The following is a 15,565-nucleotide window of genomic DNA, read 5'->3' as shown; positions in this document are numbered from 1 at the left end:
CCGTGCTGCAGCAAATTGGCATGCGTGATGTAGATGAATGGAGATGCAGCGAGATGCAGCGGGATGCAGCCAGATGAAGGCCAGGGGGAATGCCTGGGATGGATGGAGTTCCTGGGCGGGGGCGGAGATATGTGGGACAAGTGATTTCCGCATCGCTTTCTGGATCGCAGCGAGCGGCTGCGTTGATTGATTGATTAATTGACAAAGGAATTGCCGTTAGTTTTCCATTCGCATTCGCATTCACATTGGCATTTGCATATCTAATTTATGAACGGGCAAGTCTTGTCCGGCCGGCCGTATGTAGTTCATTGTGTTAGCTATGCAAATGTTGTACTTCCGCTGCGAGTGTCTGCCCAAAGCAGCTTAATTATTCATTAATTTCAACTTAAATTTCATATTTGTGCCTGCAGCCATTTCAGCTTCGGTGCCCCAGTTTCGATGGCCCGCAGTTGCAGTTGTCTTTCCGCAGGCTTTTGTCACCATAAAACTGAAGTGTTGCCCGATTATGAAATAATTATAAGCGTTTTGCACGCACTAACCGGTGATTTACGGGGCGATTGGGCTTTAATTCGGATTTTGGGTGGCAGAGTTCAATGTGGGAGTTATTTGCATCGATGTTCGGACGAATTTAACTAGCTTTGTTCAGAGATTTGCGCCACTCGGGCATCTAGTTACCCGTGCCATTGTGTTCTAAAACCCATGGAAATGAGAACATTTATGAGCCACACTCGGCCCGAAAACTGCACCCAGTTAGCATCTATGTAAATTCACAAAATCTATAAAGTAGGACCCAATTTGCCACTGCCACTGCCATCTGCCTCGACCTTCGTTTTGGAAGTGGAGGTGCTGCAGCATGCCTTGCATATTTAATCCTGGCTACATTGGACCCGATCCACCCTGCTGTGACCCGGATTGCCTGGAGGAGGGCCACTGCACGGTTCCGGAGTGCGGAGTTTGCCCGGAGTCCCAGCTACCCCGATGCAATCCCGCCCCACAACCCAACAAGGACACGGCGAGGCAGCCACTGAAACAGAAGGCCGAAAAAAAACCGAAGCCCCAGGGGCAGCAATAGTGGAGAAAAGGCAGTGCTGCAAAGAACTTCCAAAAATAGACAACTTGAGCAATATAAACATTGATTCAAATTATATTGAAAAAATTATTAAAAAAAAAAAAAAAAAAAAAAATAGTAATAAGCAAAAATGTCTAATCAGCAAATGAACAATAAAAGCAATCAAAATGAGTGGCCTACTTTTTTATTATATACATATGTGGTCTACCTAAATAAAGATAAATAAGTTTGCAGCACTCTGGATTTAAGTGTCAACAAAATAACACAAAAACACTATTTCCATTTCTTTATTCAAAATTCAAACACCAAACGTGTTGTTCTGGCCAAACATTTGTTTTAATTTCCCGTATTTTTCTTGCATTTCTGGTGAGTTGTTGGAAGAGAAAATGTAGAAATATATTTTAAAAATAAGCTCTGCAGACATCTTTCGAGTGCTTAAAATGGTTTACCTAAGTCATCCTTGGACCCCCGCCATAAACCCCTTCTACATTGGCCCCTACCCGAGATGCGCAGTTTGTCCCTGTAACTTCGACATCTATAAAGGATACACCCCCGGTGGCTGGCATAGTCGTTGCTATAGCAGCTATTGACGACGAGTACCTACATAAATGCACGAAAATGCAAGAAAAAGCAAGAATAATTTCGGGAACAAATCTGAATAAACTTCGACACCGCACAACAATTCACCCCTCATACAGATATGTACAACAAAAATAAAATTGATTCACCATCAACTGTGGAAAATTGCGGGGGAAATGATACGTAATCCAATCGAAATGACTTAGATTTCAAATTCGAATTCGCATCACAATTTGTTTGAAAATAGTTTTCCAAATTCGAAATTCAAAATTCAAGTGTCTTGGATTGACCGTCGACACTGGTCATGCCATCGTCTGTGGATCACGTGGTACACCACGTACTGGCCCCAATGGCAATCAGCGTCCTCGATTGCGTGGTGCCAGTTATCCGCCAACTGGTGATCATCATGCATCAGGCATTTCAGGTTGGCCACCAGGAGACGGAGCCCGTGATCGATGTATCCGGCTTGATTCAGCCCGTTCGTAAAATAGTCTTGATTGTGAACGATCCAGCGCCGGAGCACTATGTCGACCAGGAGCCGGTGGTCAATTCGGATGACATCAACGTCCTGATGAATGGAATTTCGCGAAGTATCCGAAATCTGGCCCGTTCCACCTACGATACCATCTCGGCGATGGCTGGAGAGTAGCCCCAGAATTAGTTGTCATCGTGGACGAGCCAAAAATCCCACATCGACCCTCCTGATCCCCCAGAAGATCCTGCTCCTTCGCCGAAGACATGGAAACGGTGCACACGGCCATCGGTGTTGCGGGCATAGTGGCCATGTTCTGGGTGGTGACCCGATCGGTAACTCAAGTAGCTGGCATGGTGTTTAACCAATCCCGTGATCCGATTGCTGACCTTGTGAGCCGCGGTGGTCCAGTGGCGGATCAGCTGTCCGCCGTCGAGGGGGAAACTCCGCTGGTGGAGGGCGACCGCATGGATGGCGCCTGCTCCGTGGTACAAAGCATTGGCGGCAAGGCGTGTGCCTTGATAGGGCCATTGCTACCAAAGTTTCCGGCTGAACGGACTTCCGAGGGTTCCTCGAAGGAAGACGAAAAAGATAAAACGGACCCGGAGCAGGTGGTAGTAAAACAGGAAGCTCCGCCTCCGGCAGATTTATCGGAAGAGGAGTAGGATCTATTCAGCAACGATGTCGAATGGAGGAGGCTATCAGAATGTAAAAGAAAATTTTTAGTATTCTCTAGTCGGCCTTGGAAATAAACTTCACTTTTGTTGTGGGCTTTGTGTGATTCGAAACCGGACGAACTCATTCATTTTGAACAGCTTGGACTGAACACATCTCTTTCCTAAAATAGAACACAACAAAATAATATGCAAAATTGAACTAAAATTCTAAATTCGTAGCCAAGGACTAACTTCAAGTTGAAGTTAGTCCTTGGCTACGAATTTAGAATTTTAATTTGAGCCTGCAGATCTGCAGATTCCAGAAGTGATTCGCGAGTGTTCTTGGCCAAATCCAAAAATCCAAAACTTTCAAGATGGTTCTGATGCTTTGCTGCAGCTTCGATCCCTTCTACGTGGGACCCTGACCACCCGGCTGCCTGGCTCCTTCGATGGGAGGAACTCCCTATTGCGGATGCGGTCCCTGTGGAGGTTGCTGTAGTCCTTGCTGCGGTCCTTGTGGTGGCTGCAGCTCGTGTCCCTGCGGTTGGTGAAGCGCCCACTGGAAAAATTGTCTGAAACCGCTATCATAGGCATTACTAAGGCAGCATGCAGTAATAAGCCTCTTCCGAGATCAAGCTTCTTTCAAAGACTGCTGGAGGTATATGTTCTTAGAAATCCCTTTTCCTTGGCAGGGGCTAAAACTCCCAAGCTCTCGTATACATAAAGAATTTTATTATTATGGGTGTTCAGTAATAAAATGAATTAAAATACAAAATTAACAGAATATATCCAACCTGGCAGGCGGATTACGTATGAAAACATGGATGGCCTGCCTCAGCTATTCGGGGTTGAGGCTGCAAGGACCAGACGCCCATAAGGATGCACATGTTGTCCTAGGTAAGGGTCTTGCGTAGAACAGCTGTTCGGTCTTCAGGATCATTGCGCAGTCGCGATTCGAACTCGCAACTCGAACAAAAACATAGAATGTAGAGCATTGTGTCAGGTCAAAGGTTGTTGATGTAGGGGAGGAACGAACGCCCCCCTTTGCCTATTCAATCTTTGAATGAAACTGAAACTGAATCTCCATTGCCTCCTGATGCCATGTTGTGTTTTGGATAAGCGCGATTTACAGCGCCGTGTCTAAGGTGGTGATTCCAGTTCTCTAAATTCATGTGCGTGTGTGTGTGTTTGAGCTGGCCGTTTCACTCTCATTTTGGCATCGCTCGCTTTGTTTTTCCCGCGGAATTTATTGCGGTAGGTCGGAATTTTCATTGCTTTGCCAATGTTGCCCCCTGTAGAAGTGCTTCCATTTTTCTGGGGTTCTCTGCGAGTATAAGTGTGTCCTTGCGCCATGTTTTATGGCAAAAGTTGTCTGCCTTCTTATATTTTAGTTTTAGTTTGCGATTGCATTGTGTTTCTGGGGGATGTTACCTTCCATAAGTGCTATGATAGAGCAACAGTTTCTTCAGGTGAGATTATATTTTAGCAAGATTGCACAGTTTTACGTGTTAAGCACAACCCGTATTACTGAATAAAATAAAACGTAGTATGATTTCTATCATACTACGATACTTGGATATTTCTATATCACGTCTTACAAGAAAATTCGATGAAATTCAGGTTCATCAAGTCCGCACAATGGGCACATCCTCCCAGTGGCGACAGCTCGCTCAATGCAGTCTTTGCAGAAAACGTGGCCACAATTAGTGGACACTGGTTCCCTCTCCCGGACGTCTTCCAGGCACACGGGGCAGTTGTAGGGCACGTAGGAATCCCCGGAATCGGATCTCATCCGTTTGTTCGGAGGAACATCCTCGCTAGAATCAGAGTCCTGCTCATTCGGCTTCGGTTCATACTGTCTACGTCTCCCCATTGAAGTTGAGGCCATGTCGGAGCTCAAGTTGGAGCTCAGGCTGGAGCTGTTGCTGGACGAAGAAGAGGTTTCATTGGAACTGATGCTGGACGGCTCCGAGTCGCTGGAATACGCCATTGCACCCCGCACCTGTACGATGAAGTCCTATTATAACACATGGATTCTGTACCCACTTGGCAACTACGGGACGGGAACTTACACAGGCGCGGCTGGCGCTGGAACGGGAGCTGCTAGAACTGTCCGAGTCGCCGGAATACTCGTTTGGAGGTTGCCCCTATTCAATCAAGAGGTAATATGTAACTCGTATGTTACTCTGGCATAGATTTTATGATCCCGCACGAGCTGGCTAACTAATACTTACAGGGGAACCGCTGTCTGCAGTGGAACTGGCCGCGAACACGGAGATGGTGCTGTGGCTGCGCTCTGATACCCTGTAATTGTTCGAGGTGCGGCGGTTCTCCATAGCCAGTTCCTCCTGTCAAAAGAAGTGTATAGCCAATGGATCAGGATCTGGAGCTGGGGGACATGAACTTACCACGGAACTGTGTGCGCTGAAGTTCGAGTGGAGCCTGAACACGGGTACGGAAATGATCCTAGGGAACTGCTCCGATTCACTAGAACAGTCTGAGTCGCTGAAGTCCTCCATCTGATATCGCACTTGTGTTTGAATATTATACTGTCAATATTACCAATAAACTCGGCTTTCGAAGAGGTTTTTACAAAATCCGTTTGACTCCGTTTGCTTTATAGTTTTATTCACAAGTTGCCGGGAAAGCTGTCAGAACACGCGTCAAAAAATCTCGAAAGTACCAGTTTGCAATACCAGTATTTTGTTTCTCTACGGTCACACTGCCATAAAAAGTACTTTCTTCAAACGCAAAAAACATTGTCTTATTCCCAATACTTCCAAAGTTGTTATTTCTAAGTTTTGTCCTTTAGAGGTAGTTAATAATGACCTTCCCTTGGTAAAAAAAACATTCGTACTTATGTACGCAGACTATGTTAAATTATGCTAGCTTATAAATAATGTGCCGTGATAACTTACTAAACTTAAATCGCTTTCAGCGTACAGTAATGACTTTTAGTCGTATCAACCCAATTAATGGGAGATACCCTCTAAGTGTGTGCATTTGGGAAGAATATCACAGGTTCATGATCTTGGTGTTCTTCTGGACCCCAAACATAAATTTTTACATCATATATCGTCATTAGTTAATAGATCCAGGGGTGCGCTTGGTGTTATAAAAAGGTGGCATTTGACGATCCTTGCATGACTAAAACCCTGTTCATCTCGTTCATCTCGAGAATGGATCACTCAACTGTGAAGTTCACTCGGATCTTATTAAATATGTTAAAAACGTTTTACTGTTTGCTTTTCGGCCTAAGCAGGGATGCATGCCTTATACTACATTCTTATTCTAGTAGTTAATGTTAATTCATTTACCCTCTCTATCGAACCGTAGAACGATGCTTGGATCAGTCTTTATCTGTAATCTTATACGTGGTGAATTTGATTGTCCCGACATGATTAGTCGTCTAAACTTCCCGGTTCCAAGTAGATTCTCTAGAAACTACGTACCCCTAATGTTAAATCACTGTAGATCTAACTATGAGTAATAGACTTTATCACATTATCTCTAATCCTGACTTCCGCCGCTCTAAAGCGATCATTACTATCTTTTTTGACAAAAAAATGGATTTTAATTAGTATTATATATTTTCCTCAATCTTCACTGTACAGGCACCCACGCCCAAAAAAGCAAGAGATAACTCTATAATTATTATTATAATTAAGTCCCAACCCTATAACTTTCATAGTTCCAGGGATCTAGACGTTCATACGGACAGACAGGCTGACTGACAGACTGACAAACAGACGGACAGACCGACGGATGGGCAGATGGACTGACAGACACGGCCAGATCGACTCGGTTAGTGATCCTGATCAAGAATAATACTTCTTATTAAAATCGAAAATGCTTACGTCTAGCTATTAAATACAAAAATTGGTATGTACTTTAATTCTCCTAGTAACAAGTTTAAGTATTAGAGCAATTTCTTAATTAATTACTATTTGTCAAAAGTGTAGGTATAAAATATTGGCTGGACATATTCTGCTTTCCTTTTCCGGGGAGTGTGAGTTGCTATTTCCTTGCCCGTTTTAAAAAGATCTTGTTGTTTTCTTTTAAAACTGATTGCTCTCTTCCCTCATTAAAAATTTTGTTGTCACCTTCCCTGCTTTTATTGGCTTATCTTAATTGATCCCGGAACCTAGTAGAATGGTCAGGAACAAGAGACTGGCTCCGCTTGACCAGTTCTGAAATTTCTCCTCCCTATTTCGAAGTTCCACAAAGCACTTCTATAGTACAATAAAGCAAATCGATTATCAGTAATTTTTTTGTTCCCCAAATTTAATGGTATCGTAACATAAGGTTGTATAATTTCTAAAGAAAAAAGTAACTCCCTGCTAAGAGTGAAATTCAAAGATCGAAAGTCCGAAGCCAACAACATAGAATTCCCGAAGTCAGCAACGAACTTGCAACATGTTGCAAGTGCCGCTCGGATTGCCTCGAGCCGTTGGAAGCTCGAGCCGCGTTCTCGACTTCCGATTTAACTTTCAGCGCGCTTTCGGCCGACTTCAGTGTACGTTTGGGTAGCGCAGAGTGCGGTTGCAGTTCGATTCGGCTTAATCCTCACAGTGCTTTTGGCGTAATCCATACGTAGGACTGAATTCATCTGCTGCGCCGCAGATCTGGCAGATAGGTCTTGGCAACACGTCAGGAGCCAAATCCTGGAGGCTCCAGTCCTAATTCAATTTTCGGGCGAGTTAATTGGCGGGCCGAGAGTTGCGGAAGTCGTAATGACGGTGCCATTCATCTGGCATTTAGCTTGATTCCCGTTCGCCGATCGCATTGCCGTGCAAAGTCTGAAACAGTTGGTTAGTGCGGGCTGCCAAAAAGTAAAACAAGCCGGGAAAATAGACTGAAAGTACGGTTCATTTGCTAAATACACGGGACCGACCATTCGAATTTCCCGACTCAATTTAAGAGTGTGTGTGGGCACTGTGTGCTTGTGCGTGTGCGCTCAGTGAGTGAGATGTGTGGCAAGTTTCAGTTATTGGCAGCCAGCAACTGATTTGAATATTCACTCGCACACTCACACACGAAAGGATCTGCGCTGCCAAAATACTAGACCAGATTGCGGCTCCTGTGTCGCCAGTGTAAAAGTGTGTGTGCAGCCTCATACGAGTATATATGTACATAGGTCCTGCAGCAGGCGTGATGTAAAGTGACAATTTCTGGTAATTTTCGATTTACATGCCGTTGTGCATTGGGTAAGTTTGACGAAGGCTCCCCGGATTTTATTTACTTTGTTTGTATGCCATTACCTGGAGTTAATTTTATGCGTAATTTATTGCTACGAATAAGAGGAGAAAGAGGTCAAACTTCATTCTGTACCTTAATAATATCCCACAAAAATACAATAAAATATAAAATTATATATAAAATATGATTTATTTTTAAATTTCCAAGTATCAGGCTAAAAAACTACTGAAGGATAACAAGATTTATTTGCTCATAATCAATAAATTTACTTTTATCCTGTGGCTATTTTTCATATTTAAAGTTATAGAAATATGATCCTATGACGACATACAGATGGTAATTAATAATGACTAACACAATTATATTGTAATGAATAATGATAAATGGCCTAATTTTGCTAATCTCGAGGTATAACTACTAAAGGCTTTTTATAAATTGATTTAAAAGCGTTCCGTTAGGCCACGAATAATGTTGTTTGTTTCTACTTTCCAAGGCACACGAGTAGTTACCTCAGAGCTGAGATTGGTTTACACCTGCTCAGATGTCTTGACAATCAGAAACCGCAAGACAAACACTACCTGTGGACTCGCGAACATATCAGATCTCGTATACTTCCGCTCTTAGAGGGTTTCGCCTTGAACGTCTTCCTCGAAAAAATTAAACTTCAATGGATGAGTAGAATAAATTGTTGAATAATTACAGTGGTGCTGTCGATTTTAGGCTCCTTTCTCTCGAGCATAAATCAGCGTCAATAAATATCGCGACATTAGGAAAATTTTATTGGTTTCGCATGGCCGTAGATGATATTAATGGGAGCCATTAATATTTAATCCTCGACAACAGGTTTCGCCTGCGTTTAGGATGAGGAGTACTTAAAGCACCCATCCCATTATTTGGCAGAAGGCGAATTGAAAACTTTTACAAACAGCACCTGTGTCTGAAGAATTTTTAATAAAATCTCCTGAAAAAGTGGTAAACTCAACAAAGCCATTCGTCATGCTCAAGTAACTTGGGTTTTCGACTTTTAGGGTTTTTTCTCTCCTTCAGGGTCTTTCTTGCTGGTCAGCGAACCAGTTTGGCGTCATAATTATGCAACCAAGCATGCAGCTGAGGACACCGTCGGTTGCCAAAGGGTTAAAAAGAACCCTTTCTTCCTTTATACAAGTACATTTACATTTGGGTCACTTACGGCCGAAGCAAATTGTAATTAAAATATGCACTTTCCTTGCAGCCATATAACAATTCACTCTTAATTTGAATCATTAAATCGCAAAAAAAAACACTTTCATTTCGAACAAAGCTACTTTTTATACTTTCGCGACGGCCTTGACGGGGTTAAAGAGTCCTGGCTGTGGGAAATAATCATCATCAGCCGCAGGACTCCTAACCACCATCATTATCGTCTGCTGGTCGGGTTTGCATAATTTCATACATAAACTGTCGCTTTTTGTGCGCATAATCTGCAGCTTTGATGGCAAAAAATAGGCAAAAATGTTAAATAAAACGCAGTGTCGGCGGAAAGGTGTCACATGCTCCAAAAATTGGGTGTTCTAAATGCTCGAGAAATGAAGCGCTGAAAAGTTGGTCGCATTACGCATCCGCCATGTTGCGCGGCGCCAAGTGGCGAGGATTACGCCGGGTGCCCATATATTTAATGATATGCAGCTGCTGTTTTACTTGCGGTTACTACCTGTCGCCCCCAGAAACCCTTAGTAAATTTCTCCTCTCGTCCCCGTTCCGAAGTAACTTATGAATTTTAAGGTGATTTCCATGTCGCAGGAGCAAGTTCAGGAAACTTTGGGATGCGGGTCCTTTGGGGATTTGGGATGAGTGCCACGTCACTTCGGGGACTTGTCAGCAAAGGGTTGATCGCATCATAAATCAAACGAATTGTTAGCCCAGTTCGCAATCAAAATCATTCTGCGGTCTGCAGCATTTGTTCCTCAGAACGTGGTAATTAATCATCGAAAGTAATTGGTTTTCTGTTTTGATTTGACATTTGAAAAATTGCAGCTGCGACAATTCAATCCCAGTTCCAGTTTATTTGCCTAGCGCCATTTACTTCGCTGGGTTTTCAGTGCTTCAGTTTTCAATGTTGCAAAACAAACGCAAAAGTTTATTTCCCTTTGCTTTTTGTCGAAGTGAAATGGTGACCTATGCAAATTTATGAATGCAAATTAAATATAAGCGAACGCATAAATGCGGCTTAAAAATATTGCCATGCAATATTGGCGAACAATGGGATTAACTTGACAAAAAGGTCGCGAGTGTCCTTGAAGTCCATGTTTTTTGCACGTGTATTTACAGGCTAAATTGCCAATATTGCCGCAACTCTGGCTTTAATGGAATTATGTCGCTAATTTAATGATGGCAAATGAATTGTTTTGTCGTTGGCCTCATAGAGTTCGCTTTATGGGCACAACCGTTTATTCAACTTTGCAAAGAATCCGAATAAACTCAGAAATTAAACTAAGACGCAAATAAAGTTTCTGGGCACAGTCGCGATGCTGGCACTTAAAACTTCTTGAATGCCAATCATACCCCAGCGAATTTCTTGACAATAAAAAATTATTTAAAAATCGTTAAAGTTCTTAAAGGGAAGCAGAAAGAAGGAAAGAAGCAGAGATACTCCAAACTGTGCGCTTCTTTTTGGCTGGGTGGCACTTCAAAAGAAATAAAACGGAGGCACAAACATATCCCCACCAAAATACCCACAAATTCTCAGTCTTCGGTGACTTTGTTTTGTTTGCCAAGTCTGAAAGTGGCTCTCGTGGTCCGTATTTGTGTTTTGTTTCAGCTTTTTCGGTGATGAGAGCCCCACTGCTAACTCAATAACACAATTTATGGTATTTTTTCAAGTGGCGTCCTCGTCGGGAACAGAAGCATCTCACATCGCTTGTGTTTGCTCTCATATTGAAGTTTATTTTACAGTTTTATGATCATGGAAAAAAGGCGAATTAAAGAGTTGATGATTGAAACAGGTTTAATAACGCCACCATCACATCGTACTCTGTTATTCGGTTTTATTGCCAGTCGCATTTCAATCAAAATTAATTTCCTTTAGGTATTTTTTAAATTTCAGAAATATTCGGGAATAAGTAATTTTACCTAGGATATCTCGCATTCGAATGGAAATCATAGTCTTTATTCCGTTGCCGCCACGTGCTTCTTATATTTTACTTCTCAATTAAATACCACTTTGGCCGGCATGAATGCGCATTTTTGTTGCTCCTGCACATAAATATTTATGCGGGACTTAATCAAAGAAAAATGTTGGGACGGAGGCTTAGGCCAGCTTTGGTCCTTTCAGGCTCTAGTCCTTTTCATGGCGTCTGTTCTATTTGCGCCAGATCAACTCATTTCTGTTTATTTAAACATTAAATGTGCTTACATTTGATTAGCAGCCCGAGAGTTTAATTCCATATCAATGTGCTGCCAGAAAGCTCTTTTCGGCGGAAAACCATATAAAATTTATGTGTTTGCCTTGCTTTTAATTTGTTTGCATTTTTATATTATTTATTTTCGCTTGGCTTGTGTAAATTTCTCTTTTTGGTTTTGAGCTCATTACATTTTCTTTCGGGTTATGGGAGCTATCTTTTATGTGGCCAGTCGCATTAAAATGCATGAAATGCGCAATTAAAAACGGGGACAAAGTCTCTTTGAAGATGGCAGTGGGATACCATTTCCTTTTAATTAAATATGTAAGGGCGTTTCACATTTAAGCACATATCGATGCTTAATTAAAAGCACTTTGTGTGTTCGGTCCATTACGCAAAAAAAGGTTTCATAATTTGATGAAAGGGGTGCTTGCCATCTCGTTTCCTTTTTGTTTGTGTGTATTTTAAAGAGCCACTGCCAGTGGGATTTCTGCTGTCCGGGCTTTTTTCCGCGGCTCAGCTGTGACAAGTGGCACTGAACTGTTGTCAGCTCGTTGTCCAAATGACAAATGGGTGCATTTGCCTTTTGCCGGGCGGCATCGCCATCGATATGGCATCGAAGTCGCGCCGGGCGGCAATAAAAATAAACTGCTTCGGCAACGAATCCGAAAACAAATCTCCTTTCCCCAGTACCCAGTCCTTGGAACTTGGTACTTGGGACCACACAATACGACGCGATGAGCAACCGAGTGTAAAAGTATGCGAATAGCTTGGCATTTTTATTTATACTCCGCGACCCGCCAAAAATTGTGAACATGGATCAATGCGGTGCCAAACTTTCAACTGGCTTTGTCATGGGTTTGTAGCCTGGTTGTGTAACCGTTGCCAAATAAACATAAAACACAATGTATCGTAGCTTAAAGTATCATATTCTCCCTCATATTCATAATGTTATCATCTGGATTATCGCCTGGATTCGCTGGTGAGTGTGTGTGCGAAACAACGAGGCGACAAATCAGGCGCTCAGAAATTGTGTTTCCAGTTCATTTGGCTTCGTTCGCCGGCGATGAGGTTAAATGGATCAGGAACATAACAATTGCAGACATAATTGAGCCGTTAAAGAGGGTGTAGATGGGCAAATGGCATCGGCTTAGCTAAATCGCGCTTAAACGCTGCCATATGTAAGCTAACTTTGCACAACCCCACGGCTGGTTGCGAATTGTAACAAACTCTCACCTATGTATTTTGCCACCGAAACTATCCAATTTAAATATAATTTGTCGGAAGAAATGCATATTTCCATTTTTGAGTTTCTGTAAACTCTATAAGCCATTGCATTGATGCTAGGAATGAAGACTATATGTGGGTGACTTTCATTCAGTCATAAGCAATATTATGAATAGTTTTTTAAGGCATTTTCCTTTATTCAGATTACAAAATACATATTATGAACTATTTAATACTTGCATACTAAATGCATTTCACATATTTTTATTTTCGCATATTTGGAAGTGGTTTTATGCTAAATGTTTTCACTCCCGACAGCTGTTTGTGTTGTCAGCGAATCCGTGTTTCACCAGCTGCTCGGGATTCAACTAAAAAGAGTCGTTTGCTGCATTTTCACTGGGGTCAGACATTTTTGGAATGCACCAAGTTAATTACAAATGCCAAGTGCCAGCACAAAAAGCGAGACCCCAAAAGGATTCACCTACGTGGTTGCTCCTATATCAAGCATACGCAGCGTGTTCGCCGGCGAGCTGGGAAAACCCAGTCGTGCTGCACTAATTGCTTGACAACATTTCGCCACACATGAGACAACAATAAAATTAAAACAACTCAAAGGGAGAGCTGTGCAGTGGACAACAGAAATATTATAGAACTCAATTTGCTAATTGCTATCAAAATAATGAAGTCTGCTTGCCGGTTGGGGTTCTTTGCTGATTGCAACCATCAAGTATCATTCGAGTAATTTGGAGTGCACTTGGCGAGCGGTTCCTCTGCTCGTTTCGGTTCCACTTGGGGTTGCCCCTTGTTCAGTTTTGCGGACTTGGCGATTTTTTATCCCACTCTAGCTATTTTCAATTATAAAACTAAAAGTATTTACAACACATTTTCAGGGGAGATACTCTAAAAGTTCATGAAATATTATTATAAGCTAAAACACCAAGACATAAATCAAAAAGGTTTATATACTTCCATTGCGAACGAAGCTGCTTTTGCTTTCTTAAAATGTAACATTTAGCATCACTGACTGCGATGTCTTACAGATACATATAAAGAAAAAAGACTAGACGGGCAAAAGGAAGACGGAGGCAAAGTTTGTTGCTCACGAGTCAAACAAATAAAAGTTCAGCTTCAGTTCAGTGGAAAGTTCAACCCATCTCTGCGATTCTTGAGGTGTTTTGCCAGAACTTTTTGTTCTCTGCATGCGCTGCTATTCCACAAAGCTCCCTCTCCATAGAAGAAACTTTTCAGTTATCCTTGCTTATTCTTCGTCCATTTATGTCTTGTTAGTAGTTTTATATGCTCCGCTCTATATTTACTTATTTTTTCCTCGCAACTTTTCTAAACTGCTTGCTAACTAAGCTTTATTTTGTTTGCCGACCATCCCAGTGGGGGAAGCCTTTAAGCACCTCCACAGCCCAGCGGTTAACCCGTTCCTGATTAATTTCCAGTACTCAACAAAACTGGGCTTTGTTTGCGGAAGTTGGAAGTTGGCAGTGAAGGATATATTTCACCGCGTGTTTCTGTGCAGGGTGTAGGGAGCACTTGTGGCAGGAAAAATAATTAACTTGGCATACGTACATTGGGATCGTGTTTTTGTTGAACTTTAATCTTCATGCCATGACAGGAACTGGATTATATTTCTGTTAAAAAACCATTTTGGTCCGAAAAAATATAAAAGAATAATTATAAATAAATATATTCAGCTTTGGAACTTATAAATGTTATTTAATAAAACAAATACTTTTTCAGTTGCAACGACATTTTGCCTTCGTCTGTAAATATAAAATAAATGAGCCACATTAGCTTTCCTGTTTAAGAAGCTCGTAAAAAATGTACCCCCGAAAGTCACATGTAAATTGAATGTCAGCCAGTTGCCAACGCCTGCTAATTTGATCTAAATTCACGCACTCATTAACTTAAAATATGCGTAATGACAATTTGATTAGGGTAATTTGATGTTGATCTTCAGCGGCGCGTTGCCAAATCCAGAACATCGTCGGAAATTCAGCAAGGATATTAGGGACAACAAGGCTGAGTGTCGTGTAATCATTTTGGAGGCAATTTGGTGATGGTTGTGAGCCGTTTATGTTGAATTAATATGCAGAAACAACGGCAGCTAGGCAAATTGCGGCAATAAATTAGATGCTGACTGGAATGGAAATGAAATTGTTTCCTTTGGCTCGTTTCAGCCGCAAGAAGTGAACGCAAAGTTGTCTCCAACTTATGAACAATTTTCTTGGACCCCGTTCCACATTCCGGCAAAGTTACACGTTTAATGCAAAAACTCTTTCCTTACTTTGAATAATTGCACGTTCTTGGCGGCCTATTCGGTGGCCAAAAATTTAACTGCCTTAAATGTCCTGCGGCTGCCGCTGCCTACGTGTCCTGGCGTCTTAAGAAGTCAAACCCGAATCAGTTTGCCAGTTGGCCCACGAAAATATCGTCTGGCTACCTAATTTTCATTAAGACATTTTTCACCCACTAACCACCCTCGAAGTTATTCAATTTCAGTTTCCATCCCGCCTCGTGCTAAATTTGGCAAGAATTTTTCATGTCCCTAATTTGGTTCAGTAAATGTTGCATGCACTTGACTGGAAAGGAGAATAAGTAGAGTAAATTAGTGCTGGGATTGAATTATTTACTTGGAAAATGAGGACGTGTATCTATCAAATGTACGTGTCTGTGAAATATTTAAATGCGAGTTTACGTGGTCAATTATACACGCACTGCGATATTTAAGAAATATTTAATATTAGAAAAGAATTAAATTACTTTTTGTATGGTACCCAGGGTTCTAGTATTCCTGTATTTCGTTAGGATATTTTTCCACAAAAATTTCTATACAGTGACAACTTTCATTACCTTTTTAAGCTTATTCTTTAGGGACTTATAATCATGTAACTAATAGACCTTTGGAATCCAGTAAAAATCACACTTCGGCTACCGTGAAATCCCACAAAAATGTACCATACAAAAACCCGGAGAA

General features: G+C 41.8%; 7 protein-coding genes across 7 annotated transcripts in view; 6 read left to right on the top strand and 1 right to left on the bottom strand.

Annotated features, from left to right (window-relative positions):
* The first annotated feature begins 706 nt into the window (after nucleotides 1-706).
* Nucleotides 707-1,327, top strand: LOC122612706. The gene is made up of 2 exons (XM_043786486.1): nucleotides 707-1,100; nucleotides 1,211-1,327. Exon 1 carries the CDS (start codon nucleotides 854-856, stop codon nucleotides 1,070-1,072), a length of 219 nt encoding a protein of 72 aa, XP_043642421.1. The 5' UTR covers nucleotides 707-853; the 3' UTR covers nucleotides 1,073-1,100; nucleotides 1,211-1,327.
* LOC122612708 lies at nucleotides 1,294-1,803 on the top strand. Its single transcript, XM_043786489.1, has 2 exons — nucleotides 1,294-1,435; nucleotides 1,490-1,803. The coding sequence occupies exon 2, from the start codon at nucleotides 1,510-1,512 to the stop codon at nucleotides 1,657-1,659; it is 150 nt and encodes a 49-aa protein (XP_043642424.1). The 5' UTR covers nucleotides 1,294-1,435; nucleotides 1,490-1,509; the 3' UTR covers nucleotides 1,660-1,803.
* Nucleotides 1,804-1,948: 145 nt separating this feature from the next.
* On the top strand, nucleotides 1,949-2,297 carry LOC122612705. Its single transcript, XM_043786485.1, has one exon. The coding sequence runs from the start codon at nucleotides 1,953-1,955 to the stop codon at nucleotides 2,295-2,297; it is 345 nt and encodes a 114-aa protein (XP_043642420.1). The 5' UTR covers nucleotides 1,949-1,952.
* LOC122612703 lies at nucleotides 2,250-2,908 on the top strand. Its single transcript, XM_043786484.1, has one exon. The coding sequence runs from the start codon at nucleotides 2,387-2,389 to the stop codon at nucleotides 2,783-2,785; it is 399 nt and encodes a 132-aa protein (XP_043642419.1). The 5' UTR covers nucleotides 2,250-2,386; the 3' UTR covers nucleotides 2,786-2,908.
* Nucleotides 2,909-3,150: 242 nt separating this feature from the next.
* LOC122612707 (male-specific sperm protein Mst84Dd) lies at nucleotides 3,151-3,562 on the top strand. Its single transcript, XM_043786487.1, is given in 1 exon segment — nucleotides 3,151-3,562. A coding segment is annotated over 1 exon segment (177 nt). The 3' UTR covers nucleotides 3,328-3,562.
* LOC122612702 (LON peptidase N-terminal domain and RING finger protein 3) lies at nucleotides 3,225-5,425 on the bottom strand. Its single transcript, XM_043786483.1, has 4 exons — nucleotides 5,185-5,425; nucleotides 5,011-5,124; nucleotides 4,849-4,923; nucleotides 3,225-4,778 (listed from the first exon to the last, which is right to left on the bottom strand). The coding sequence occupies exons 1-4, from the start codon at nucleotides 5,293-5,295 to the stop codon at nucleotides 4,371-4,373; spliced, it is 708 nt and encodes a 235-aa protein (XP_043642418.1). The 5' UTR covers nucleotides 5,296-5,425; the 3' UTR covers nucleotides 3,225-4,370.
* Nucleotides 5,426-7,312: 1,887 nt separating this feature from the next.
* LOC122613140 (insulin-like growth factor-binding protein complex acid labile subunit) overlaps nucleotides 7,313-15,565 on the top strand; it is a 50,344-nt gene continuing 42,091 nt past the window's right edge. The window contains exon 1 of the mRNA XM_043787170.1: nucleotides 7,313-7,983. The gene's annotated coding sequence lies outside the window, so the exon portion shown is untranslated. The remainder of the gene's footprint in view (nucleotides 7,984-15,565) is intronic.

Source organism: Drosophila teissieri, chromosome 2R (genome assembly GCF_016746235.2).
Source record: "Drosophila teissieri strain GT53w chromosome 2R, Prin_Dtei_1.1, whole genome shotgun sequence".
Taxonomy (NCBI): domain Eukaryota; kingdom Metazoa; phylum Arthropoda; class Insecta; order Diptera; family Drosophilidae; genus Drosophila; species Drosophila teissieri.
The sequence above is the reverse complement of the archived record's forward strand: the minus strand, read 5'-3'. Positions and strand labels throughout refer to the sequence as shown.

Bases quoted from the DNA above. Each gene is read 5' to 3' on its own strand.
- LOC122612703 (XM_043786484.1), top strand. From the start codon at position 2,387: ATGGAAACGGTGCACACGGCCATCGGTGTTGCGGGCATAGTGGCCATG.
- LOC122612705 (XM_043786485.1), top strand. From the start codon at position 1,953: ATGCCATCGTCTGTGGATCACGTGGTACACCACGTACTGGCCCCAATG.
- LOC122612706 (XM_043786486.1), top strand. From the start codon at position 854: ATGCCTTGCATATTTAATCCTGGCTACATTGGACCCGATCCACCCTGC.
- LOC122612702 (XM_043786483.1), bottom strand. From the start codon at position 5,295: ATGGAGGACTTCAGCGACTCAGACTGTTCTAGTGAATCGGAGCAGTTC. The intron at 4,924-5,010 runs GTAAGTATTAGT...TTGATTGAATAG, and splicing joins CTGCAGACAGCGGTTCCCCT to GGGCAACCTCCAAACGAGTA. The intron at 4,779-4,848 runs GTAAGTTCCCGT...TTCATCGTACAG, and splicing joins CCAGCGCCAGCCGCGCCTGT to GTGCGGGGTGCAATGGCGTA.
- LOC122612708 (XM_043786489.1), top strand. From the start codon at position 1,510: ATGGTTTACCTAAGTCATCCTTGGACCCCCGCCATAAACCCCTTCTAC.